The following is a 23,374-nucleotide window of genomic DNA, read 5'->3' on the forward strand; positions in this document are numbered from 1 at the left end:
GATCATTCATTAGCTATAACGTTTATTAATGCATTTAGGGGTCTACAATATCACACAATTAATGAATGTTTACGTGTTTTTGTGTATTTTCTTTCAATCGTAGTGAATATTACTGCGAACCCAATATATATTACGTTGCAGACATTAATGGCGGTCGAAGCTGGCAATCTGAATCGCATCTCACCACAATTCGAATATGCAATCTAATGTACCGGTATGTTTGTTCAAGTTACTAAATGTGTGCGTATAAAGTGTTTCATGCGTTTCAGGTAGTTCAGGCGCACTGAAAATGGAATATGTTGAGTCACGTTTTGAGAAAACTGGGCATAATGCATGTGCGTAAAGTGTCGCACAGGCTAATCAGGGATAACACTTTCCGCTTTAATTAAATTTTTCGTTTAAATGAAGTCTCTTCTAAGCAAAAATCGAATTTAGGCGGAAAGTGTCGTCCCTGATTAGCCTGTGCGGACTGCACTGGCTAATCTGGGACGACACTTTAAGCACATGCATTATGCCCAGTTTTCTCGGAACACGACTCTTTTTATGGCACAAATTCCTTAATTCGGACATTTTACATCTTGCATTACTTAATACGATATGATGCTGGTTCTTAAATCTTGTCAAACGCGTAGAAAATTGGATTAAGCTTATTTAATTGTATCCCAGAATGTTGTTGTTGTTTAGTTATGGTGATGTTTTACAAAATAATTTGCAATTAAATCAAACTTATACTCCCCTTAATTGCTGCTGATTTTAATTGCTATGCATTGAGATTATCGTTTATCTAAACATATTTACAATCACGGTGTTTACATCAGTTTGAGCTATCAGTTCTGTGAGACCATCGTGTAAGCCATTCGTGTTATTTGAATTTTAGAGCTTTGAGTCACGTTATAATGCAAATGAGGCAATAGGACAAAACATCGAGTTGCATGGCATAATTTTGGTAAATTAGGGTATTATTGGGCCATCAGTTAAACTCTGAAATTGTCTTCCAAGTTATTAAGATCATGTATTTATTGTGCAATATTGTTCAACGAAGTGTAACTGATTTAATTATTAATATATTGATCGATGCAAACGGATTTAAATTCAAAAGCCATTAATAGGCTACACTTTTTAATCGTTGAACTTTGGAGACGATCGGAAACGTTCTGAGACCATTGTTTAAGCCATAGTTAATATTTGAGTATGCGAGCGTTAGGTCACTTGATAATGAAATAAAGCTACGGTACGCCTACGGAAAATCGATCGTAGCTCAAACCGAAAAAAAAATGCAAAGATCGGTTTAAAAATACATCGCTGGATTGAAAAACTCTGAAGCACGACAAGGAACTAAAACAAAATACAAATACATTATCTTTAACATGAAAAACAGATTTAAGTATAATGGATAGATATATGTGTATTGAAAATCTTGATGGTAATTTTGAACAATAATTATTCCAACTTCAAATATCATCGGTTACCTTTTTAGATAATATAGTATATCGAATTTCTTATTTTTAATATTAAATAAAGTCCAAAGATTTGCTAAGATATGAAGAGACGTAAAAATCTTCAGGCAAAATCTGTAAATGTTTGAACTTATAGAACATTAATCAATGTTCACAGACATTTCTTTAAATTGCTGCTTCTATACCTTTGTTAAATGTCAAAGTTATCTTTATTATGCCACGTATGCGTTGTTTTGCTAACGTAAACAAAAACTTAAAACGTTCGCAAACGTGATCGAATCATTCCCACGCAAAAGTAACACATACAGTGGACGGAGACGAAAATAGACATCACTATATCATAGTGATGATTATTAAATACAACATAACAATGCATTATTTTGAAACGTTTAAAGCAAAACAGATAAAAACTAAAAGTAACAATTCTCAGAGGTTGATATCAATCATTTTCAAATGAAAGTCAGTCACTGCATTCCTGAACCATTATGGTTATCAACGCGTCTCCCCAGCTTAGGATTTCAATCATAATTGCAGAATTTAATATTATACAAACAATAATACAAATACATTTGTTCTCAAACTACCTTACTCAATAATTAAACACTAAATTGTTTATTATTACAAATTTTGGTACAAAGCTCCTGACTAAAGAGAATCAACCGTTATTTACAAACGTCTTGAGAACCACCCAATGCCTTCCAAAAAAACATGCTTATGCTTATTCCAAATTAAAACTTGAGTATGAACGCAAAGACGCGATGAAACACCAGAGGCATTATAAGGAGACAAAAAAGGTACCCCCAAGCTAGAACTATTATTTAAGTAAAGCCACAAATAGCCTATATAATACAGGGCGATACAAACAGCAAGGAATAAACAATACCGGTTAATATCATCAAAACTTGGGTCATCGCATTGGAACGGTCAATGCACAGCATTAGAGTTACAAGCGGTTGAATGGCGCGTCAAACCACAAACTTACTTGGTCCTTAATCAAGGGCGCCACCTCTTTTTGCGATGCATTAATAAATGAGCCAATGCAACCTCCGAGGTGGAAGTTGCATTGTGCAATGTGCATACAATGCAATGTCATCCTTATTGTCGACATAACAAGTAAGTTATCTTTAAAATAGTACATTCAATGACACATTTAGAGTCAAAATAGGCCAATTTTGATATTTGATCTTTTATGTGCGAACTTGACCTTTAACTTGACATGTCACTTGGTGATGGATTGCATTTTTGCCAAGTTATTCAAAAATCCATCAATATATGGCAAAGTTATGAAGAGACGGATATTTTAAAGCTGTTTAGAGCCAAATTTCAATTTGAACCTCTAAATGTCACCTTGACCATTGAGGTCAGAAGACGTCTTTTACACACGACACATGTTGTCTATTATTGTTTATTTCAGTGCCAAATTATTTTAAATTACTTAATATATAGCCAGCTTATGGCTGTTTTATGACCAAAGTTTACTTATAACCTCTATGTGTGACATTGACCTTTGAGGTAGGAAGATGGGAGCTACGCCCTACACATTGACTTATGATTGTGGACATGTTTGAAGAGATATTTCAAAAGCCATCCATGTCTGTAAAGGTTATGGCTGAGACACAAAATTTTGCACAGACCGACAGGCATACAGACGGACAATCCAACTGCTATATGCCACTTTTTTTGAAAGGGGCACAATTTCATTGAACATAAAATTACAATAACACACACATTATAAACAAATGACAGAGGAAGACTAAATTAACACGAATAACATTTTAGTCAAAGGGAAGTAACTTGTTCATATATTCAATATTAGTAGGAGTTGTCTCACCTGATACATAACCTTAATTAATGACTACTATAGTGGTAAAATGAGTTTTTCTAAGATTTGACCTGGTGACCTAGTTTTTGAAGGAACGTGATCCGAATTCGGGCTTAGTATGGTTATTATTAAGATAAACTCTTTTTTTACATCAAGATTGATTCATCACAGTGGCATTTAAAAAGAATAAAAAGAATTTAGTTTCAATGTCAATTTAATTACTCAATGGTTTAATATACACCTGGGGCCGTAATCCAGTAGCTTCTTAAGTTTTTACTTAAGTTAAGAAATTTCTTAAATAAATTTCTTAAGTTAAATTTGAAATGTAAAAAACAAAACATGAGACGCTTAGTATTTCTCTTTAAAAAATTCCTTTAAGAGTTAAAGGAAGTTAACTTAATTTTAAATATATAAGAAAAAATACACAGAGTAAAGAAATTTATTAAGTTTATGAAGCTACCAGAATTTAACTTAAGAGAAATCTTATGTTTATAGAAAAAATGGCGGAAATAAGAAAAAATATTGCGCAATATTTCAACTTTAATTTTTTAACTTAAGAAGCTACTGGAATACGGCCCCAGAGCATCAGGCTAACAACTTTTAAAGACAACATGAAATTCAGTAAATACAATTTTCAATTAAATTTCTGCATGGTTTAAAGATTTGAGAAATAACCATCACATATAACAGACCCTAGATCACCATAATGCATCATCAGGAAGAAACCCCTCTTCAGGATGTAAAGTCTGATTATTCAGTTAGGATGTATATGCAACTAGAAATGGCGCGGCAGAGGCCGACGCGTATCCCCACGCCGAATGTTTGACCTAGGTGTGCCCCAGGGTTGGTAATGGGGCCATGCATAGCTGAGATTGACCGTATTGTCATAAGAGAAGTTCATCATCAATTAGAAGTGAATTGGTGTAGAAATGAAGAAGTTATAGTAAAAGGCAATTTTGGGTGGGTGTGACATATCTGGGCAGGGCGCCCCAGGGTTGGTAATTGTGCCATGCATAGTTGAGATTGACCGTATTGTCATAAGAGAAGTTCAGTATCAATTTGAAGTGAATCGGTGTAGAAATGAAGAAATTATAGTAAAAGGCAATTTTGGGCGGGTGTGGTCTATGTGGGCGGGGCCCCAGAGTTGGTAATGGGGCCATGCATAGTTGAGATTGACCGTATTGTCATAAGAGAGGTTCAGTATCAATTTGAAGTGAATCGGTGTAGAAATGAAGAAATTATAGTAAAAGGCAATTTTGGGTGGGTGTGGTCTATGTGGGCGGGGCGCCCCAGGGTTGGTAATGGGGCCATGCATAGTTGAGATTGACTGTATTGTCATAAGAGAAGTTCAATATCAATTTGAAGTGAATCGGTGTAGAAATGAAGAAATTATAGTAAAGGCAATTTTGGGTGGGTGTGGTCTATGTGGGCGGGGCCCCAGGGTTGGTTATGGGGCCATGCATAGTTGAGATTGACCCTAATGTCATAAGAGAAGTTCAGTATCAATTTGAAGTGAATCCGTGTAGAAATGAAAAAATTATAGTAAATGGGAATTTTTTGGTGGGTGTGGCCTATGTGGGCGGGCGCCCCAGGGTTGGGATTGGGGCCATGCATAGTTGAGATTGACCCTAATGTCATAACAAAAGTTCAGTATCAATTTGAAGTGAATCCGTGTAGAAATGAAAAAATTATAGTAAATGGAAATTTTTGGTGGGTGTGGCCTATGTGGGCGGGGCGCCCCAGGGTTGGGAATGGGGCCATGCATGGTTTAGATTGACCGTATTGTCATAAGAGAGGTCCAGTATCAATTTGAAGTGAATCCGTGTAGAAATGAAAAAATTATAGTAAATGGAAATTTTTGGTGGGTGTGGCCTATGTGGGCGGGGCGCCCCAGGGTTGGGAATGGGGCCATGCATGGTTGAGATTGACCGTATTGTCATAAGGGAGGTCCAGTATCAATTTGAAGTGAATCGGTGTAGAAATAAAGAAGTAAATGTAAAATAACCTAAAAAAATGAGTGATAATTTCTGACGCGGCCCCACCCCAACCGCTATAACTTTTGACCCAGGGGTCAGATCAAAATTCCAAATAGTGCAGGGTCGCACATATGCTCATAGCTACCATGTGTGTAAGTTTCAAGGTTCTAGTGCTTTTAGTGTAGGAGGAGATAGTGGCCAGGACGGACGGACAGACGGACGGACAGACGGACGGACAGACGGACGGACGGACGGCGGAGATAACCACAATATCCCCACCTTTTTTTCAAAAAGCGTGGGGATAAATACTATATTGTAATGTTTAACATTCATCAAAATTATTTTTTTTATGCCTGAAATCAAGGTTGTTCATTCAGCTTACTGTTTCGCTACACGTTTATGTATAATTAAGGTGTTTAAGTGTTGAATAAATAGACAAAGTGTTGGATGCAGATATTGCACAGATTTGTCGTTACCAGACAAGACAAAATTGCTTATATAGTGTGAGGCATCTAGTAAACTTCATCTTGGTTTGATATCTCAGGCAAAAGAGGAGCTTGTATTTAAGGGTTGAGCTTGAACATGCAACACCTCTCAATGAGCAAAACATTTGAGCAATCTTTCAATAAAAACATCTTCAATGTATTTAAACGCTATACACGTGAATGGATCCAAAGTGGAAGCTCAAAACAGAGGGACCTTGACATTGAGGTATTGTGACAGGTCTTAGCCTTCTGCAGCTTGTTTCAATGACTCATTCCATCCTATCACTGTCTCACTGACCTAAATATTACACCCTCATTTCCTGAAATTCGTTGAAAGTATTTAAGAGATATGCAATTAATGAATCAGTAACAGATCGATGGACGGACAGACAGGGGAATTCTTTTAAAAGTCCTAAACCTTCACTGCGGGGGATTCATAGTCTTGTTGTATATGCTGCCAACTGCTATTCAAAATCTGATCCGTTAGTTCAAGCTCACTCTTTCATGTTTGGTCAAATAAGCACACGCTCATAAGTTCAGGGTCTCCATTTCTTAAACAATAGTACAGAAAAAGGCCCCTCGTCCCAACCCCCTCAGTCAACAACATAGTAAGCACTCATTTTAATTAATCATCAGCATAGTTTGATACTAGCCCTAAAGCAGTGCTTTTTTCACCATTTTGGGAATATTGCTGGGGCCCTTTGCATTGGGAATAATTGCAATATTCAGAATTTAATTAGAAAATTGTATTAGTTATTTTATTTAAAGTATTTAAAACATAATTTACACTTGAAAATAAATGTTTTAGTGTTTATAACATTATATTTACTTAAAGAGCTAGATATGCAATTTTTATTTTAGTTCATTTTATTTTTTAAACTTTCAATTGGGAATTTTTGCCATTTGTCTAGGAAACAAAAACTTAGTCTCACCTTTCATCAGCTATCACAATGAACTCCTTCGCACAGTTTGCCACAATCTTCTCCTGCGTGAGGCATCCACCACCGCCTTTGATACAGGTCAGGGCTGCGTCCACCTCGTCAGCACCATCTATGGCCACATCCAACTGCAAACCAAACATCATAATTTATATCTTTTAAGGTTAACCTTACTGTTATGTTGTTATCCTTTTAAAACTAGATATAGCAGTTTCAAATGTATAACATTGACAACATTTTATTCAAATGGACAAACATTTACCCTGAAAACTTTCCTTACTTTGATGCTAACTGAGATAACTTACCTTTTTAATTGAAAAATCCAGATTTCGTCCAACAGTTTTTAAAATTAAAACAAGGGCTGTTTGTAAAAACATGCATGCCCCCCATATGGGCTGTCAGTTGTAGTGGCAGCCATTGTGTGAATTAGTTTTTGTCACTGTGACCTTGACCTTTGACCTAGTGACCTGAAAATCAATAAGGGTCATCTGCCAGTCATGATCAATGAACCTATGAAGTTTCATGATCCTATGCCTAATTATTCTTGAGTTATCATCAGGAAACTATTTTACTGTTTCAAGTTACTGTGACCTTGACCTTTGACCTAGTGACCCGAAAATTAATAGGGGTCATCTGCAAGTCATCATCAATGTACCTATGAAGTTTCATGATCCTAGGCGTACGCTTTCTTGAGTTATCATCCTGAAACCATTTTACTGTTTCGAGTCACTGTGACCTTGACCTTGACCTATTGACCTGAAAATCAATAGGGGTCATCTGCCAGTCATTATCATTGTACCTATGAAGTTTCATGATCCTAGGTGTAAGCATTCTTGAGTTATCGTCCGGAAACCATTTTACTGTTTTGAGTCACTGTGACCTTGACCTTTGACCTAGTGACCTAAATAATCAATAGGGGTCATTTGCCAGTCATGATCAATGTACCTAAGAAGTTTCCTGATCCTAGGCGTAAGCATTCTTGAGTTATCATCAGGAAACCATTTTACTATTTCGAGTCACTGTAACCTTGACCTTTGACCTAGTGACCTGAAAATCAATAGGGGTCATTTGCCAGTCATGATCAATGTATCTATGAAGTTTCCTGATCCTAGGCGTAAGCATTCTTGAGTTATCATCCGGAAACCATTTTACTATTTCGAGTCACTGTGACCTTGACCTTTGACCTAATGACCTGAAAATCAATAGGGGTCATCTGCCAGTCATGATCAATGTACCTATGAAGTTTCATGATCCTAGGCCTAAGCATTTTTGAGTTATCGTCTGGAAACCATCTGGTGGACAGACCGACCGACTGACCGACATGTGCAAAACAATATACCCCCTGTTCTTAGAAGGGGGGCATAATAAAATATAAGCGATAAACATTCCAGTGCCAATAAAACTACATCAAGAGGGCCTAGAATACAAGAATCTGACCTGTTCTTTGCAACCCAAGATATAATTTGAACAAATGTTATAACGAAGTTTCCTTAAGAATGAACTAGAAATCGCCCCCTGGAAGGCGATCACAAAAGCTCACCATGAGCACATTGTGCTCAGGTGAGCTAATAAATCTATTCACAAAAGCACTCACCTCCGGATACTGCTCCAGCGTCCCTAGTACGAGGTTATTTTCAAGTATTAACTGCTTAGCCTGCAGTGAATAAGAAATGTTCATGTCCAAATTGAAAAAGCTTGTTTTTTTCTGCTGGCCATCAAGCAATGCTTATATGAATATTAATTATTCTTACATCAATATTTTTGCAACTGAACTGAAAACTGGAAGTTACCCATTAAGACTAAGATTATTCAATTTATATTCTCTACTTTATCTATATCTATTAATACAAGACACTCTAAATTCTCTGACACCCCTGTTTTTAGCCAAAATCATTATTTTGCGTGACCCCTAAAAAATTTTACACACTGGTTTTCCTTCATAATTAATGACTAGTGTTTGGACAGTGTTTTTAACAGGTCATTTTTACCAGAATGCTGCCCTGTTGCCCTTATCTTGGGACACTTCCATAATGCGTTTTTACAACTGGATTCAGGTAATTTAACCTGGCAGACAAATGCCTTCAGAAAATAGACGATCGCATGGGCGTTATTTGGTAAATAGGTATGTTTACCACTTTACCAGTAAAAGACAATTGCTTCATCCAATAGCTTGAACTAAAACATATTTAAAGTTATTTATACTATACAACATGGTCTTTTACAAGATGTGCTACTATTTGTAAAAAAAATGTCTACACAAATTGGAAACCTGTATCCGATCGTCAATTTAATCTATTTAGTGGCTCTTTACTTTCAAAAACATTGTTTTGTTTTCTAAATTTTCGGACACCAGTATTGATTTTTTTTATTTGTCTACATTTTCAAGAAAAACAAAGTTATTTCTAAGTATACCGAAAACTTAAAGAGTAATTTAAATACAAAAATTCATATTTATAACAAAATATTTCATTATGTTATTTATATTGTAACATTATTTACACAGTCTTACCTGGAATGATGTTGGGATGCAAACAAGCTTGAGGTTTTCCTGTTTGACACGCTCAGCTGAAAATTGAAACATTAAGTCATTATGTATATAGAATTTTAAAACATACTTAAACAACATTTATCTGAATAATCATGGACATATTTGACATCCTTGTCACTCAGTTTTTAAGATTGTAGAGAGCTCATATATCTAAATAAAACAACTAGGAAAAAAGCAGTATTTCTTACATGTCATTGGTTAATTCATAGAGAAATCTTGAATGGAATAAATTAAAATACCGGTACATCACAAATAAGACAATCCCAAAAGGGGTAAGATCAGACAAAGTGAGAAATATTTGGACAATACTTGTTTTATGATTGTATATAAAAAGGAAACTAATGATAGTAGCAGACCCCATTGCGTTGAATGTGCGTAAAGCAGTCCGCACAGGCTAATCAGGGACAACACTTTCTGCCTTAACTGGATTTTTGAGAAGAAAATACTTTCCTTAAACAGAAAATCAAAAAAGGCGGAAAGTGTCGTCCCTGGTTAGCCTGTGTGGGCTGCACAGGCTTATCTTGGACGCCTCTTTATGCACATGCATTAAACCCCTGTTTCACAGAGCACATCCAATTATAAATAATACAGAAAAATACCAATTCTCTGCACAGCACTGACGACAGTTGTGCCACTTCCAATCCCAACCACCTGACCATCCTGTAAAGGATCATAAGAAACAAAAGTTTTCATAGTTTAACGTGGAAATATGGTGCAACATTTCGATCAATACTTCATACAATAAATACAAGCCATGTTTTTTCTGCTATTTAAAAATGGCCATAAAAAAGACCCAATCCCAAAGCAAACGGCCCGATCTTAAATCCCAATTTCCAAAAAAAATATAATTATTTTTAGAAAGAAGTGTCTAATTATGATTATTTTATCTCAATTTTATTTCACAAACTTCAACAAAGTATATAACTATAATATATATGATTTTTTCCTGATGTGTCAATATTTGTTGATAAAAACTCAATTTGGTTCATTTCCAATTCCAAAGTTTGCCATTTTATTGATTTAAAAAATCTCAATCTGAAGTGACTCCTTTTCCCAGAATGGCTAGAAAAAAACTGCATGCCTTGATGTAGGAAATCAGGGCTAAATGCATGTGTGTTAAGTGTTGTCCCAGATTAGCCTGTGCAGTCAATACATGCGAATCAGGGAGGACACTTTCAGCTTGCATTGTATTTCTCATTAAAAGGAGGTCCTTTTACTGAAAATGCAGTCTAGGCTTAGTGTCATCCTCGATAAGCGTCTGCAGACTCCATATGCAGTCTAGGCTTAGTGTCATCCTCGATAAGGGTCTGCAGACTCCACATGCAGTCTAGGCTTAGTGTCATCCTAGATAAGCGTCTGCAGACTCCACATGCAGTCTAGGCTTAGTGTCATCCTCGATAAGCGTCTGCAGACTCCACATGCAGTCTAGGCTTAGTGTCATCCTCGATAAGTGTCTGCAGACTCCATATGCAGTCTAGGCTTAGTGTCATCCTCGATAAGCGTCTGCAGACTCTACATGCAGTCTAGGCTTAGTGTCATCCTCGATAAGCGTCTTCAGACTCCACATGCAGTCTAGGCTTAGTGTCATCCTCGATAAGCGTCTGCAGACTCCACATGCAGTCTAGGCTTAGTGTCATCCTCGATAAGCGTCTGCAGACTCCACATGCAGTCTAGGCTTAGTGTCATCCTCGATAAGCGTCTGCAGACTCCACATGCAGTCTAGGCTTAGTGTAATCCTCGATAAGCGTCTGCAGACTCCACATGCAGTCTAGGCTTAGTGTCATCCTCGATAAGTGTCTGCAGACTCCATGTGCAGTCTAGGCTAAGTGTCATCCTCGATAAGCGTCTGCAGACTCTACATGCAGTCTAGGCTTAGTGTCATCCTCGATAAGCGTCTTCAGACTCCACATGCAGTCTAGGCTTAGTGTCATCCTCGATAAGCGTCTGCAGACTCCACATGCAGTCTAGGCTTAGTGTCATCCTCGATAAGCGTCTGCAGACTCCACATGCAGTCTAGGCCTAGTGTCATCCTCGATAAGCGTCTGCAGACTCCACATGCAGTCTAGGCTTAGTGTAATCCTCGATAAGCGTCTGCAGACTCCACATGCAGTCTAGGCTTAGTGTCATCCTCGATAAGCGTCTGCAGACTCCACATGCAGTCTAGGCTTAGTGTCATCCTAGATAAGCGTCTGCAGACTCCACATGCAGTCTAGGCTTAGTGTCATCCTCGATAAGCGTCTGCAGACTCCACATGCAGTCTAGGCTTAGTGTCATCCTAGATAAGCGTCTGCAGACTCTACATGCAGTCTAGGCTTAGTGTCATCCTCGATAAGCGTCTGCAGACTCTACATGCTTATCATGAATGAAGTCACATATTCCCTGAGCATGGCTTATATGACCCGTGCTCAGTAAAAAGGGGGTTTAATGCATGTGCGTTAAGTGTCGTCCCAAATTAGCCTGTGCAGTCTACATAGGCTAATCAGGGACGACACTTTCTGTCTAAACTTGATTTTTGCCAAGATGAGACTTTCTTCAAACAAAAAATATCATAAAAGCATAAAGTGTCATTCCTGAATAGCCTGTGCGGACTGCACAGTCTAATCTGGGACAACTCTTTACTCACATGCATTAAACCACCTTTTCACAGAGCATGGCTCATATGTCTATTTATACTTAAATGACTATTTTGAATTTTGTGATAACTTTATTGAACTTCTGTAGTGTTTGAGTTCTTTGAGGTGTTTCTGAGTATTTCAATTTAGATATGTATTCTAACACTAGACCGGTGCTTAAAGATTTATATTTGATAAACCCTCAATTTCCAATAATGTTCTGTAGCCTCATTTGCATGATAACGTCACTAAACGCTCACATATTCAAATAACAACAATATTGTACCTAGCAAAATGATTTTGCCTATGACATAGGCTATGTCCGAGATGCTTGATGATTTAAAAAAGTTGGTGATCCATGGTGAATAATAAGTAGACTTTAAATTACACATGCGTCGGTCGCCATCAAAATCTAGATCACGAATTATAATAGTGTGTTTACAAACACAATATATCTATGTGTTCTCGTGATAAATCATAGACGGGGTCTTGTCCGTTATCAGTTTCAACACGTGAAACAAACTGAAAGTAGAAAATCGTTACCTTAATATGGTTGTTGACAGCCGCAATGGCGGCTGCTTTCTTCCCCGCTTCGATTCCAGCCATTTTACTAAACTTAACTGCACTTGTTGACAAATACTTGTGACCCTGGTACTGAGGATGAATTAAATATTTGGCAAGTTTTCCTAAACGTCCGCAAGGTTTCATGCCCTTTTTATAACTGGGAGGTTCCCGGCTTTTAAGATTAAAACACGGGAAAATATTGAGCCGGGTGTCAGTAAGCAAAAACAAGTTAATATTATCAAAGCGCTGAAGGCAATTCAGTTGTTCGCTCTTTGAACGTATTAAATATTTCTTACAGCCACAGGACATAAAGTTCGACTTTTTAACGTAGGCCAATCGACCGGCCACGAAAACTGCAATTATTCATGTAATGTACCTTTAAGTGTTTACAGTGGTGGGATTAAAAAAAAAAAAACATCAAGGAGGAAAATGCCATTGATTGACAATCTCTTATAATTGTGTACAGGATTTACACAAACTCCATTTATGATTACAAAGATGAAAAAAAATCAACGCATATCTAAGTTGGCGCTTAAAAAAGTCAGTGAGTCTAACAAAGAATGAACCACAACATAATTCTACTAATAAATGTACAATAATAAATATATTGGTATCAACAAGCATTTTAATAAATTCTCAATCAAACCACATTACAAAATATTATATATATTTTCGCCTGAAATTAAATGCTTCATTTAATGTATTTCCATTTCATTATTTATTCATTTTCATTTACTGATATTAACGTGTATCTCCTCTGCTCTCCCACCCGTCACAAATATTTTATGAACGTACCATCTACTGCAATTTTTAAGTCGTAAATTAACTTTTTTTTCTATAGTTTAAATGGTTAAATACTTTCTCATAGCGTGCATTTATTCCGATTTACCCGTAATTACTCTTAGTTTTCGGACACTTAAAAACATTTATTTTATTTCGTGTCCGAAAATTTAGATACGAAAAATATTCAAAAATTACAGCAAACCGAAAATTTATATACCCAAATAAAGGTGTCCGAAAATTATATTTATATTGAAATAAATGCAATAAATCAATGTTAAATACTTTTCTTGTGATTAACTCTTCTGGTTCTGCTTGAAAAAATAAATACAACTTCAAAGCTTTTCTAACTTGTGCCTGAAATGATATAGAACTAAAACGTAAAAACCAGAAAACCTTCTGCTTCCTTAATAGGAGGAAATCGTGCTGTTGGGTGAATCCATAACTTTCTACCGGTATACATGGTTATTTACCCAGTTTCGCGAATGTAATGTTCTATTGCCTTCAGGCATGAATCTGCAGGGTTTTTTATGACATTAAACCGTTGTAAAATTCCATGCTCGAAATGTCAAAAGATAAGCGAAAACAGGGCCGAAGTCTGAAGAAAAGCGCGGTAAAATATGCTGTCCGAAAATAATGAGACATTAATTATGGAAGAAAACCAGTATGCCTGAGAATTGAGAGTCACGAAAAATAATTATTTTTTTCTAAAAAAGAGGGTGTCCGAAAACTGCGAATGTCCGAAAACTAAGAGTCTATATTTAGTTATAGCACCTGGTCTGTTGCAACACGCACGCTTTTCAGGCGTGAAACTCGACAGACGATAGTAACAATGTCGCACTCTTATAAAAACACGGGAATTTTTTTATGCGTACGAAGGGACTCGATCGCTCACCATTGGCTTTTAACTGTTCATAAGTACCACGGTAACTACAGTTAAAAGGTGTGAGGATGATGCCCGACATTGTCTTGAAAGTACTGTATTCATTACCGTTTTGTATTACGTAAATGGTAAAACTGTAATTATTTGTTAAACAATCTGCTGTAAACGATAACTTTATTGACAGACGAAAATCAAAAATAATAGTCGCCAGATAACCCCGCCATCATAAGCGTTCTTGGAACCGATTGAACGGCGAAAATTACAGTTTTGCGACCATAAAGTAACCTGAGAACATTACTACAACTAACACCACCACCATCAGCATCACAACCGTCACCAAATCGCCACCACCACAATCACCACCACCGTCACCAAACAACCTTCATCACGACCACCACCAGCATCACCGTTCCATTCCCACCACCATCCCCACCACCATCATTATCACCATCATCACCACCACCATCACAATGACCATCACCACCAATACCACAACCAACATGACCAATATCACCACAAACATCACCAATACCACAACCACCACCATCACCTCTACCACAGCCACCACTATCACCACAACCTCCCCCACCACCTCCACCACCACAACCACCACCACCACCATCACCTCCAACACAATCACCAACACCATCATCACAACCACTTTCATCATCATCATCATCATAATCATCATCATCATCATCATCATCATCATCATCATCATCATCATCATCATCATCATCATCATCATCACCATCATCATCATCATCATCATCATCATCATCATCATCATCATCATCATCATCATCATCACCATCAATATCATCAGCATCATCATCATCATCATCATCATCATCATCATCATCATCATCATCATCATCATCATCATCATCATCATCATCATCACCGACACCATCACCACCACCATCACTACCACCACCATCTCAACAACACCTTCATCACCATTATCACCACCAACACCACCATCTCCACATCACCTTCACCACCACCATCACCACCAACCAAACATCACCAACATAATTAGCGCCACCATTTACAACACCACCATCAACATCGCAACCACCATCACTAGCACCTTTATCACCTGCAACAACATCATCACAACCGTCACCACCATCACCACTTACACCACTACCATCACCATCACCACCATTACAATCAACACCACCATCACAATCACCACCACTTCCATCACCATAACCTCCACCATCCCCACCCCCACCATCACCTTTAACACCATCACCACCATCACCATCACAACAATCTACACTTCCACCACCACCACAACCATCATCACCAACACAATCATCGTCACCTCCATCCCCACCAACATCACCATAACAACCACCACTTCTATCACCATCACCACCACCACCACAATCACCACCAACAACACCATCACCACCATTTCCATCACCACCTATACAACAATCATAACCACCACAACCACTATCACCACAACCACTATCATAAAAACGATCATCACCACCATCACAACCACCACAATCACCACAACCATCACAATAATCATTACCACTACCATTACCATCACCATCAACACCACCACAATGACCATCATCAACATCACTATAACTTACAATACCATCATCAGCATCACAATCATCACAAACGTCACCAAATCATCACCATCACCCTTATCACCATCAATATCACCACCACCACCACCACTATCACCTCCACCATCATGATCACCGACACCGTCACTAACCCACCACCATCACCACCAATATTACCATCACCAACACCATCACCACCAACATTAGTTCCACCACCATCACCACGGCCACAGCCACAATCACAACTACTATCACCACCACCGCTACCATCAACACGACAACAATCATCACCACCAACATTACCACCATCTACGTCACCAATACCATCACCACCACCAACACCACCACCATTACTACAACAACCATCATAACCGTCACCATCATCACCACCAAAACAACCACAACAACCACAACTATCAAAACCACCACAATCATAACCACCATCACCACCACCATCAGCACCATCATCACAACAACCATCGCCATCATCACCACCACCATCACCGCCACCATCACTACCACGATCACCACCATTAACATCATCAACATCACTATAACTAACACCACCACCAACAGCATCACAATCATCACAATCGTCACCAAATCATCAACATCACAATCACCACCACACTCAACAATTTACCGCCATCACGACCACCACCATCACCACCAATATCACCATCACCACCATCATTGCCATCACCATCATCACCACCACCATAATAATCACAATCATATCCACCACAACCATCACAAGGACCATCTCCACCAATATCATAACCACAATCACCATTACCACCATCACCATAACCATCATCACCACCATCAACAAACTCACTTTCACCACCATCACAACCACAATCACCATCATCAACACCACTATCACCACCACCATCACCACCATAGTCTCCATCAACAACATCATCGCCACCATCCCCACCTCCACGACTTCAATCACAATCACTACACCACCCAACCATCACCAACATAATCAACACCACCATCATCACCACTATTACCAACATTACCATTATCATTGCCATCGCCACCACCACAGCTACTAAATTCACTAACCCACCAACACAAGCACCACGACCACCAGCACCACCCACAACCCACCACAATTATCAACACCATCACCACCAACCCAACTTCAATCACCAGCATCACCGCCATTAACATCACCCCCACCATTACCAATACCACCACTCAATGACCATCACCACCGTGTACCTACCACCACCACCGTCAACACCACCATCACCATCACAACAAGCTCCATCACCACCACCTCCACAACCACAATCACCAACACCACCATCACCATCACTTTCATCACCATCCCCACCATCATCACCACCAACACCACCATCACAACCATTTTCATCACAATCACCGTCAACACCACCATCACCATTACAATTACCACCAACACCACGATAACAACCATCATTTCCGTCACCACCATCGTCGTCATCGCCCACATCACCACCATAACCACCGCTATTCAAATCACCATCACCACCATCACAACCACCATCTCTCCAAAAACTTCCATCACCATCACCACCATCACCGCCACCATCATCACCAATACCATCACAACCATCACCACCAACGACATCACAATCACCACCTATATCTACATCAACACAACCATCACCACCACCAATTCCATCACCACCACCAGAGCCACCACCACCAGAGCCACCCCAACAATCAGCAACAACATGACAAATAACCTCCATAACCATTGCACCACCACCAACACCACCACCTTCACAAGCAACACCACAAACACCACCATAACCAACATCACCACCACCATCAGCACCATTACCATCATTATCACAAACACAATCACTTTAACCACCACTACCATCACCACCATTATATTCATCACCAACACCATCATCATCACTACCACCTCCATCACCGTCTTCCCCATCACCACCACCACCATCACAATCACCACCACCATCACCATTACCACCATCACCATCGCCATCACCTTCAACATCAACATCAACACCTAAATCACAATCACTTCCATCATCACCACCACCACCGTCATCACAAACGCAATCATAACCATCAACTTCACCATCACCACCATCATCACCAACATCACCACCACCATCAACACCATCATCAACACCACAATCAACACCACTACCATTGCCACCACCGTAACCGCCATCACCATCACAACCATCACCACCACCGTCACAACTATTACCACAACCATCACCACCACCATCACAAACATCATCAACACCCTCATCACCACCGCCATCACATTCACCACCATCATCACCGCCATCATCACCATCACCAACATCATCATCACAACCATCAATATCACCACCACAATAACCCCACTCACCAGCACCATCACCATTTCCACAACCGCCATCACCATCATCATTACCTTGCAAATCATCATTACTTTCCTTATCCATCTAACAAAACGTTTTTTCTTATAAATAGTCATTATACATGGACACATTAGGCATGTGTGTTTGGGTTTCTTAAACATAAATACAAATGTATGATAATTATTATTCAGTCGCTCCAATTTCTTTAGTATGCAACGATGTTAAGCCTGCACGGACCGGCTAAATTGAGGAATCTTCATGGCATCCGTAAACGTTGCGCCTTACTTCTCCAGCAGTGGAACCGGATCGTGTTAGGGTCCCATCTGACATGAACTGGAAACTGACCTAAAAATAAATTAAACGCTACTTTATTGAAAATAAACAATAACATTATTAACATGTTTCTGGCGATGACATGATAACGTCAAGTGTACACCTAAACAAAACCATACATGAGTAACCAATAAAAGAAGAAAACAGATAAATAAAATAAACACGCATTAGTATACATAGAAAAATTAGAATACGTCCATTTGCAACAACAGGTCAGAGTTTTCGTTATACTGCTGCAATGAAAAAAAGAGATACGGTGATGTAAGACCTTACTTACTGCCTTTGGTAAATAGTATTGCTGTTGGAAAACAGAACGAAAGCGCTATCGATTAGACTTGATTTTCAGAGTTAATGCGTTTTAACACTGTTAACGCTGACTCGGACTCGCTTTCGCACCATCGACCCACGTCAATGTGTTTACGCTTGCGGGCAAAAAAGTGTGTCCCTCGCTGTAAACTGAGGAGCCTTGCCCGAGTTTGAGCATCAACGATGTTAAAACGCCCTAGATCTATAAATCAAGTCGAATATGGACAGTGTTATCTGTCTGCATACCAACAGCAGTAATGCTTACCAAAGGAAGTCAACAACAATCGCACATTACAATAATCTCTTTAAGCATACATGTCTAACGTCATCTTGACCTTTAAAAATGATAACACTTATCTTTTTATTCACAGCAATGGCAGAGATGACGGACCATACTTCAGTTTGGTATAGGTGACATTCGGCGGTTGACCAGGTAGTATCGGAGCCCATTAAGAGTTCCTGCCCTAATCCCAATGCACGGACAGCTGTTGAACAAATAAATGTTAGAGATACCACCACGACGTTTATTGGATACAGACAAAGAATACGTCGCCAATATTTTTTTCCAAATATATTGATTAAATTGTTCCAACTGACAATGTTCTATTTTTTCCAAATTAGTTGCAGATAAATAACATAAACGCGTATTATCATATATAGGTAAATAAGAATACGTCCATTTGCAACAAAAAAGGTCAGAGTTTACGTTATACTGCTGCACTGAAAAAAAAATAAGATGATGCAAGACTTACTTTTTGACTTTGGTAAACAGTATTGCTGTATGAAAACATAACGAATATGCTATCGATGAGACTTGATTTTCAGAGCTTAGGCGTTTTTACACTGTTAACGCTGACTTGGACTCGCTTTCGCACCATCGACCCACGTCAGTGTGTTTACGCTTGCGGGCAAAAAAGTGTGTCCCTCGCTGTAAACTGAGGAGCCTTGCCCGAGTTTGAGCGCCAACATTGTTAAAACGCCCTAGCTCTATAAATCAAGTCGAATGGACAGTGTTGTCTGTCTGCATACCAACAACAGTAATGCTTACCAAAGAAAGTCGAAGACAATCGCACATCATACTTATCTCTTTGAGCATATCTGTCTAACGTCAACTTTGACCTTTAAAAATGATAACAATTATCTTTGTATGCACAGCAATGGAAAGGGTGACGTTCCACACTTCAGGCTGGTATATGTGACCTTCAGCGGTTGGCAATGGTGTATCGTAGCCCATTTAGAGTTCCTGCCCTTATCCCAATGCACAGATAGCTGTTGAACAAAAATATGTAAGAGATACCACCCATGACGTATATTGGATACGGAAAAAGAATTTGTTCCATATATGTTTTGTCTAAATCTATTGATTAAAGTTTATAAGCGTTCCTACTGACAATGTGCTATTTTTATTCCAAATTAGTTGCAGCGCGTTAACCTTCCATTTACGATAATTGACAGTGTTTAAAGTTTAAAACGATCCGTTAAAGTACACAAAGACATTTAGGCGCACATGTGAATTGTTAAATACCTATCTTTTTCATTAAGAATACAAAACACATATAAAAAGTATTTAGGTTGTACAGCATTCGTAACACAACTTCATATTTACCTTATCAGGTGAACTACACATCCATCCAATTCAATATCCTGACAATCAATGGTCTAAACAATCAAGTTTCACACCTAACCATATCTTCTGATCACATCTCAGAAAGGTGCTACACGCCATTAGATCAACTCAATAGAAGAAGTGGTGGTACACATTAAACTTACTTATGGACGTATTTTGACGCACGTGTAATCCCATAGAAAGTTAACTTAAATTTAAGACCTTTCTTACTAAATTCAAATTTTAAGGCTTCATTCTTACCCTTAGATTCCGATGAGCAGCAAACAGCATAAAACCTGAGCAGACTGAGAGTTACTCGTAGGCTGTTCTGATTTAATTCTGTTTGCACATATGCATTTTTTAGTTTGCTTCTCAATGGGAAAGGGTAAATCGGGTGAAGGTTTTAAACGGTAAAAACATCGTCCGATTCCGAATAAGATCATGTTGGCATCTAGCGCCAGGAAAGGCACTGAGCAATGTTCAGTTATCGTCTAGGTATCGGGCAAAGCCTGTGCAGGCATCGGACGGTCATATGTACAGAAATTGACTTTCGATAATCACAGTTTTGCTTTCAAGATGAGAATAACAACAACAACAAAACTACCGAAATAGTATAATGTCACGACAAGAGGAAATCGTTCGATTATCTAACCACAAATGTTTGCATACTCGGTCATAACGTCTGGAAATCGTTCCTGAAGTTACGCCTGAATAGGCTTCCCTTATTTGCAAGTTTGCTGTATTTGTTTTTTTTAATTAAATTTTAAACGGAAATACATTGTGCGTAAATATGCCAATATTTACAACTCGAAATGAGAATTGAAAAGACCCACGTCATGTGTTAATAGGTATTATGCCATATGCGCCCATCATAACTATAGCCCACCCAGCCTGCGCATATCTCAGTCGAGACAGGAGATACAAAATAAGACCATACAACATTTAGTGATTTTTAACAGACAGCATCACCTCTGACCAGACTAAGCAAATGCACAGACTGGGCTTGAGATACGTTGGCCGAAACGCCATTTTCGCATGACGCGGCTATGAATGTGTGATGTGAATGTTGGGAAAGAAAAATGCATGTTAAATATTAACATAGATATATTTCGATGGTGTAAAAACAAACTCATAATAAGCCATTTGTGGACATATGATGTGAACTCCCGTAGTATAATTGGTATCTACTAACACTAATGCGTGGCTTGACTATAATAACACACATTTCATGCGGTGAATACGCTACTTACAAGTGAAAACACACACACAATAGTTTAACTTTTGTTTTCAATGTTATTATTTAGAAACAAAAATTTCAATAATTTATTTCAAAGTCAGCATTTTCGCAACTCGTGTTCAACGTGTTATAAATTGAGAACTGTGAAATAAACAAGCTTAACCTTATACTATTGCGTTGTTATCACCCGTGCAATTAAAAATGCATGTGATGTTGCCGCTACCGGTTGAAAAACAAAAGAACGTTTCCTAGACAAATCAAATTTAACCCCGCTGTAGAAGCAAGCACTAGGTTACGCAACAGACGCGTGATAGTGTATTGGACTCTCGATATGACACTATAATTGTTGATCAGCAGTAGTTTTATTTTCCCGCATCTAGCCTCAGATTATGAATGACCTGTGCTGAGCGAAAATACCACGTGATAAAGACGCAGCAGATAGTGGACTATTTTAATCATTCATAAACATTCTCTTCCGCGACTATATATTTCTAACATTGTTTATTGATTCTTTTTCTATATATTGATACGTGGACGATACACCGTGACTTTTAAGGCATTATTCAATATTTAAAACTCCAAATAATCACATGGACTTAGTTACTACTTAACAGTTCTTGATTCTTGTTCATTCTTGGGTAGATGTCCTCTTGTATTGTATTCTTTCCCATTAACTGTGTACGCACATATAATCACATAATTTAAGTAAATATATTTTTGCAGATCAGTATGGATCTACACTCAATATAAATGTATAAGTACAATTAACAATACAATTTATTAATAAACCTAGAAGTATTTAATGTTACTTTATATGTTTAAAGCAAAATTATTATGTTTGCATTTAGGCATACAGTAGATTCATTTCTTTAATGATAATCTACCAATGAAATGAGATTGACCTAACAACTTCTTTATTTGTTATTTTAATATAAACGAAAACAAGAGCTGTCACCATAGGATGACATATGCCCCCTATAAACGCTTTGATAGAAGTTATAAGCATTTTTCGAAACCTAAACGCAGATTTCGAAACATTAACGCGAACCCTAAGTTCAAGGTCAAGGTCACAGGCGTCATAATTTGACATTTGTGTGCGTATGGAAAGGCCTTGTTCATATACACATGCATACCAAATATGAAGGTTATATCTCAAGGGACATAGAAGTTATGAGCATTTTTCGAAACCTAAATGCGGACCCTAAGTTAAAGGTCAAGGTCACAGGGGTTAAAATTTGTTTGCTTATGGAAAAGTCTTGTCAATATACACATGCATACCAAATATGAAGGTAATATCTCAAGGGACATACAAGTTATGAGCATTTTTCGAAACCTAAACGCAGATTTTGAAACCTAAACGCAGACCCTTAGTTCAAGGTCAAGGTCACAGGGGTCAAAATTTGTGTGCGTATGGAGGGCCTTGTCCATATACACATGCATACCAAAAATGAAGGTTATATCTCAAGGGACATAGAAGTTACGAGCATTTTTCGAAACCTAAACACAGATTTCGAAACCTAAATGCGGACCCTAAGTTCAACATCAAGGTCACAGGGGTCAAAATTTTTGTGCGAATGGAAATGCATTGTCCATATACACATGCATACCAAATATGAAGGTTATATATCAAGGGACACAGAAGATAAGAGCATTTTTCAAATCCTTAACACAAAGTGTGACGGACAGACGGACGGACAGTTCGATCACTTTATGCCCTCCTTCGGGGGCATAAAAATCAAGTAACAGTGATACAGAACCTAAGGAAATATAATCCACTACAGCAATGAACGACAGTTTTGTAATCAAATTTGATATACTGGTACATCAAAATGCACAAAATCTAAGGAACTAGAG

At 38.3% G+C, this 23,374-nt stretch overlaps 2 protein-coding genes across 2 annotated transcripts in view; both read right to left on the reverse strand.

The window, feature by feature from the left end:
- LOC127842121 (ribose-5-phosphate isomerase-like) overlaps positions 1–12,591 on the reverse strand; it is a 32,231-nt gene extending 19,640 nt beyond the window's left edge. The window contains exons 1-5 of the mRNA XM_052371466.1: positions 12,382–12,591; positions 9,826–9,886; positions 9,188–9,243; positions 8,273–8,332; positions 6,673–6,806 (exon numbers count right to left, since the gene is read on the reverse strand). Coding sequence (XP_052227426.1) covers positions 6,673–6,806; positions 8,273–8,332; positions 9,188–9,243; positions 9,826–9,886; positions 12,382–12,546 — 476 coding nt within the window. The 5' untranslated portion in view covers positions 12,547–12,591. The remainder of the gene's footprint in view (positions 1–6,672; positions 6,807–8,272; positions 8,333–9,187; positions 9,244–9,825; positions 9,887–12,381) is intronic.
- A 3,378-nt stretch (positions 12,592–15,969) lies between these two features.
- LOC127840393 (uncharacterized) lies at positions 15,970–17,137 on the reverse strand. Its single transcript, XM_052368805.1, has 2 exons — positions 16,894–17,137; positions 15,970–16,217 (listed from the first exon to the last, which is right to left on the reverse strand). The coding sequence occupies exons 1-2, from the start codon at positions 17,135–17,137 to the stop codon at positions 15,970–15,972; spliced, it is 492 nt and encodes a 163-aa protein (XP_052224765.1).
- Between the last annotated feature and the right edge of the window lie 6,237 nt (positions 17,138–23,374).

Source organism: Dreissena polymorpha, chromosome 8 (assembly GCF_020536995.1).
Source record: "Dreissena polymorpha isolate Duluth1 chromosome 8, UMN_Dpol_1.0, whole genome shotgun sequence".
In the NCBI taxonomy this organism is placed as follows: domain Eukaryota; kingdom Metazoa; phylum Mollusca; class Bivalvia; order Myida; family Dreissenidae; genus Dreissena; species Dreissena polymorpha.

What these genes read in the sequence shown, in the direction of transcription:
- LOC127840393 (XM_052368805.1), bottom strand. Translation starts at nt 17,137, where the DNA reads ATGACGACGATGGTGGTGACGGAAATGATGGTTGTTATCGTGGTGTTG. An exon ending in GTTGACGGTGGTGGTGGTAG is followed by an intron (nt 16,218 to 16,893) that starts GTACACGGTGGT and finishes TGGTGGTGTTAG; the next exon opens with TTATAGTGATGTTGATGATG.